The 6,000-nt window shown below is 44.4% G+C and overlaps 1 protein-coding gene across 2 annotated transcripts in view; it reads right to left on the bottom strand.

Moving 5' to 3' along the window:
• MYZAP (myocardial zonula adherens protein) overlaps positions 1 to 4,758 on the bottom strand; it is a 51,632-nt gene extending 46,874 nt beyond the window's left edge. For both annotated transcript variants that reach the window (XM_088657088.1, XM_060282783.2), the window contains exon 1: positions 3,066 to 4,758. In XM_088657088.1, the coding sequence (XP_088513214.1) occupies positions 3,066 to 3,149 (84 nt within the window). In that variant the 5' untranslated portion in view covers positions 3,150 to 4,758. The remainder of the gene's footprint in view (positions 1 to 3,065) is intronic.
• Between the last annotated feature and the right edge of the window lie 1,242 nt (positions 4,759 to 6,000).

The raw sequence follows: 6,000 nt of genomic DNA on the forward strand, positions 1-6,000 counted from the left end.
ACCCAGAAAGCTGTCTGCGGACAAACACCAGCTCCCTCGGCCCGAAAGCGAGATTAGTGCCACACCCTTACGATTCGACTTCCCCTTCTCCTCCTCCCTGGCTTCAGATTTGTTCACATCTCTGCTGCTTCCAATATTTTCCTTCTGGGAGTTCTACAACATATTTGTTTTTAACCCAAGCTCTTTTACATATTTTCTAAAATTTTCCCAATTATTTTTAAATTTTTTATTTGAACCACCCCTTATTGAATTTGTCAGTCTGGCTAGATCAATATAACTAATTAATTTTTCTTGTCAATCTCTGATGGTAGGGACTTCCTGGCTTTTCCATAACTTTGCAATTAGAATTCTGGCTGCCGCCACTGAATACAGAAATACCTTTTCATCTTTCTTTTCTACTTCTTTGCCAACCATTCCCAATAGGAAAGACTCTGGAGTTTTCTTTAAATTATATCTAAATATTTTCTTTAATTCCTCTAAAACCCCATTCCAGAAAGGTTTTATCTTTGAACAAGATAAAATCGAATCGTAAAGAAGATTTGAATATAAATATGAATATGAAAATGTACAAAGCAGGGGAAATGATGCAGTAGAAGACAGGATAAAGCATGCTGAAACGTACATGATTGTTTATCTGTATTTTCAGTTGGTTTGTATTTTAGTTGGATGTTTTGTTTTGTTTTATACTTATTTTAAAAATAATAAAAATTTATATATATTAAAAAAGAGAGAGAGAATAGTGCCACACCCCATAGTCGCCTTTCACGGGACTTAACCATCCAGGGGTCATTTACCTTTTACCTTACCATACCATTCTATGCCTGTTGTCTTTGTCCACTGAGTTTTCTTGGCAGGGATACTGGAGTGGCTTGCCAGTTCCCACTCCAGGTGGATCACGTTTAGTCAAAACTCTCCACTCTGACCTGTCCATCTTGGGTGGCCCTGCACGGACCTAACAGAAGCAGAAGACATCAAGAAGAGGTGGCAGGAATTTGTACTAGAAAGATATGGAGGTCTCATATACCCCAGGTAGTGTGGTTGCTGACCTTGAGCCAGCTGCCAGACATCCTGGAGAGTGAAGTCAAATGGGCTGCTAATAACAAGGCCAGTGGAAGTGCTGATATTCCAGCTGAACTATTTAAAATTTTAAAAGATGATGCTTTTAAGGTGCTACACTCAATATGCCAGCAAGTTTGGAAAACTCAGCAGTGGCCAGAGGATTGGAGAAGATCAGTCTACATCCCAATCCCAAAGAAGGGTAGTACCAAAGAATGCTCCAACTACCACACAATTGCGCTCATTTCACATGCTAGCAAGGTTATGCTTAAAATTCTACAAGGCAGGCTTAGGCAGTATGTGGACTGAGAACTCCCAGAAGTGCAAGCTGGATTTTGAAGGGGCAGAGGAAGCAGAGACCAAATTGCAAACATGTGCTGGGTTATGGAGAAAGCTAGAGAGTTCCAGAAAAACATCTACTTCTGCTTCATTGACGACGCAAAAGCATTTGACTGTGTCGACCACAGCAAACTATGGCAAGTTCTTAAAGAAATGTGAGTGCCTGATCATCTCATCTGTCTCCTGAGAAATCTCTAAGTGGGACAAGAAGCTACAGTTAGAACTGGACATGGAATAACTGATTGGTTCAAAATTGGGAAAGGAGTACGACAAGGCTGTATATTGCCTCACTGCTTATTTAACTTATATGCAGAATTCATCATGCGAAAGGCTGGACTGGATGAATCCCAAACCGGAATTAAGATTGCCGGAAGAAATATCAACCTCAGATATGCAGATGACACAACCTTGCTGGCAGAAAGCGAGGAGGAATTAAATAACCTTTTAATGAGGGTGAAAGAGAAGAGCGCAAAATATGGTCTGAAGCTCAACATCAAAAAAACCAAGATCATGGCAACTGGTCCCATCACCTACTGGCAAAGAAAAGGGGAAGAAATGGAGGCAGTGAGAGATTTTACTTTCTTGGGCTCCTTGATCACTGCATATGGTGACAGCAGTCACGAAATTAAAAGACGCCTGCTTCTTGGGAGAAAAGCAATGACAAACCTAGACAGCATCTTAAAAAGCACGAGACATCAGCTTGCCGACAAAAGTCTGTATAGTTAAAGCTATGGTTTTCCCAGTAGTGATGTATGGAAGTGAGAGCTGGACCATAAGGAAGGCTGATCGATGAATAATTGATGCTTTTGAATTATGGTGCTGGAGGAGACTCGAGATTCCCATGGACTGCAAGAAAATCAAACCTACTCATTCTCAAGGAAATCAGCCCTGAGTGCTCACTGGAAGGTCAGGTCATGAAGCTGAGGCTCCAAGACTTTGGCCACCTCATGTGAAGGGGACGACAGAGGACGAGATGGTTGGACAGTGTTCTTGAAGCTACCAACATGAGTCTGACCAAACTGCGGGAGGCAGTGCAAGACAGGAGTGCCTGGCGTGCTATGGTCCATGGGGTCACGAAGAGTCAGACACACTAAACGACTAAACAACAACAACAACAATCATTCTACGATTCTATGGTAAAGCAAGATTATCCCTTTTATGGAGCAAGGGCATCTTGGCGCAGGTAAGGGATACAGAACAAAACCAGCTTGGCCAGCCCTTCCTCAACCTGTAGCCCTCCAGATGTTGCTGGACCTGGACCTCCCTCCCTATGGGCCTATGGATGATGGGAGTTGGAGTCCAGCAACCCCTAGAGGGCACGGGCCCTGTTTCAAGGCATCCAAGCCCAAAACAGCATTAAGAAAGGCATGCGGAGAGCAGCGGCTGAGGCGGCTCCGATTTCCCGCGAGGTTTCGCCTCGACGCCCTTCCCGCCTTTTTTCTTTTTTTGCCCCTGAGGGAACTCGCTTCGCGCATGCGCCTCCTGTTCCTGAGGTAAGTTGTGCCTCTGCCTCAAGCACCTAGCAGAGACCCGCTCGGGGCCGCCGCTTTGAGGTCTCACTCTCTGCGCCCGAGGGGCGCTCCCTTTATCGCCGTGCGCTGTTTCGTTGCCCTGAACGCCCGGGTTGCCCCGCCCCCGCCCCACGGCTGCCCCCAAGCGAAGCCGCTCACCTTTCTCTGAGCAGGGCCGCCCTGGCCGTCGGGCTTCTTCGGCGTGGTAGTGGTGAGGGTCAAGCCCGAGCTGTAGCGCAACATCTCGGCCGCCTTCGACGCGTCCCGCTCGGCGCGGAGTTGTGCCTCGCTCCTCTCTCCGCCGCATACGCCCCGCGCCGCCTCCCTCCCGCAATGGCCACGGGCCACTTACAGCCTCCTCCTGACCCGGCGGGCGTGGCGGGCAGCCGCCCGGCCCGGCCAACCTCTTCCCCGCCTCCAGTCCGCCTGCTCGGACGGACAGGCGGAGGAGAGAGAGGAGGTGAGCTCGCTCAGGCGGCCGAAGGGCCCCCGAGGCAAGGAGAGGCGAGTCGACGGCGCCTCAGAGCGGCTTCCGAAGGAAATCCTTCCTGCGAAGCGGAGGCGCCTCAAGCCTCCTGCTGACACGGGGAGGGGGGGGAGGTGATAAGTCGGCAGTTAGGTTCGATTCGATAAATCGGTTTTTCAACTTTTCATTCTTCTTAAAACGGAGCCTCGCGCTCCATGACAAACGTAGAGCTCTTGGGGGGGGGGGGGACAGGAGTGGGATTCCTCAGTGAAATTCCAGAAAAACATGAGTTTTGTGACGCGACGCAGCTGGGAAGTTTTAATCGGCTCAAAAAGTTGCTTGTCCATTAATCAGGCAGCAGATTTGTGTTGTTGTTGTTGTTGTTGTTGTTGTTGTTGTAAAAGCTACGTAATAGGTTAAAAGGTCTGTGAAAACATAACGTTCACAAACAGCAATTTAAATAACTTCTCCCAAATATTCATGAATTAACTATTATTTTTAATCATTGCTGTTGTAGCCAACAGGAATACAGTACATGGTCAACATATTCCCACCCTTATTCTCTGCACATTTTTGCCCTTGCCTGGCCAGGCTGAATGCCTTAAGGGAACTCATGTAAACGTTGCTCCTCTACTAGATTTTAAGGAGGATTTAAAATTGGTTTCAGAGCCTCAAATAAGGGGGGCATAAAGGGGTGTATAAAGTCTTTAATAAAGCTGCAGTTCAGCAGCAGTGGGGCAAGATAAGCTACCTCTACATCCAAAGCCCTATGGCTCCTGGCCGGAGTAGAAAGGGAGGGCAATAAAACAGATTTTGGGCAAATTGTGGCTCACTAACCTTTTAGAGTTATTTGAAAGTGTCAATGAGCACATTGAGGTGATTTCATTAACATTACCTGGACTTTCAAAGTGCTTTTGACAAAGTACCTGACCAAAGACCTCTGAATAACCTTGAGTAAAATTAGCAGTCATGGGATAAGAAGTCCTCTTGTTGATCAGGAATTGGTTAAGTAGTAGGAACCAGAGAGGAAATCATTTTCCAGGGAATGGGGGTGGGGAGGAATGGCTGTGCACCAGAAAAGGTAACAGATATATGTGTGCCTGTAGATGCCATGTTGAGGACCCCAGCCTCAACTGAAAGGGCTTCTTGGTATCAGAAAAATGGAAAAGACCAAAGATCATAAATCCAATCAGAATACTCAAAATGAGACAAGCAACAAGATCCTTCCTTTGGTGTGCACACACAGTCTTTTGATTTCCAGTCTAATATTTTCTGCAGCCAAATTGCTCTGAATGAAGCTCTGTGAAAAATGCAAGAAAAGCTTTGTGTTTCTAGGGGTCTTATCATTCTTCTCCAATCTTTGCCAATAAAGTAAATAGACAAGCAACCCTGATTCCTTCTGTATGTTGCTCATTGTGACTTTGTAGTCTAATTATAAATTTCGTCCTAGTGTTACCTGATCAATTTTTTTCTCTTCTTGATGTTCCACACACTGCTTTTTATAGGGGTTAGAAATGTCTTCTTCCTCAACTCTGTTCTGGCACAAATCCAACATTTACTCAAAGAAACTTCACAATACGCAGAGGCAGATTGCTTAAACATATGCACGTGTCATTTAACAATGTGCAGTACAGGAATAGCAGCATTGCTGCATGAGGGTTAAGATTCACGCTTACAATATACATTGAGTAATTAAGCCAGATGAAAGAACAGAACATTACACACCCTGTATCACATTTAACAGTGTGTACAACAAATGAAACGGATGTCAATCATTTAGGCTATGATTCCCTATTCTATCACATCCAGATGTGATGACCAATTACTGTTGAGGAATGAGAGAAAATTGCAGAAGCATAAGAGATCTGAACTTTGATGGTTCTGTAGGGCAGATCAGAGTATATATTGTATGAGACACAGTCAATATCAAACCACTTTAGTGCTTAGTTGCAGATTATATAAACAGTTGAAGGGGATAGATTGTGGATTAAAATATTTATTATTAATAATACTTTTAATTGGACAAAAATTAATAATTGTGGACAAAAATATTACTACTACTGTCTCTCTTAATCTGAAACTTTCAAATTTGCTTCAAATGGGCACTTTCAGAACTTACCAGTATACACGCTCATATCAATAACACTAAAGGTGCTTCCTGGTTGGAGTGTGTGACACTGATCCAGGTTTTCTTTGTGTACACATGACAAATGAGCTTTCACACATTTATGTTTACTTCAAGTCATTGATATTCATATTTGCTCTGCCGCTTCTGTCCACAGTAGTGGATGGGACTTTATGAAATGAATTTGTAGGTTTCTTTGAATTTCAACCCCACAAACACTTCTTCCACACCCTCCACTTCCTTTTTCTGTTCTGGGTATGTACCTGTGCACATGAACAGTGCCAGATCTGTACAAATGTTTGCTGTAGGGGTAAAACTCTGCCCTGCTGCCCACTCTACCTGGTTGTGAACTCCAAGCAACAAATAATTTTATATAAATCCTCCCATGAATTTGACTCCCATTAATCCTTTTAAAATCTATTTGAGCTAGAGGGCATCATCACATCCTTTGGCAGTGAATTCTGTTAGCTAATTGCACAGCATGTGGGTAACTTATTTAATTT

This window comes from Zootoca vivipara, chromosome 13 (assembly GCF_965207765.1).
Source record: "Zootoca vivipara chromosome 13, rZooViv2.hap1.1, whole genome shotgun sequence".
NCBI lineage: Eukaryota > Metazoa > Chordata > Lepidosauria > Squamata > Lacertidae > Zootoca > Zootoca vivipara.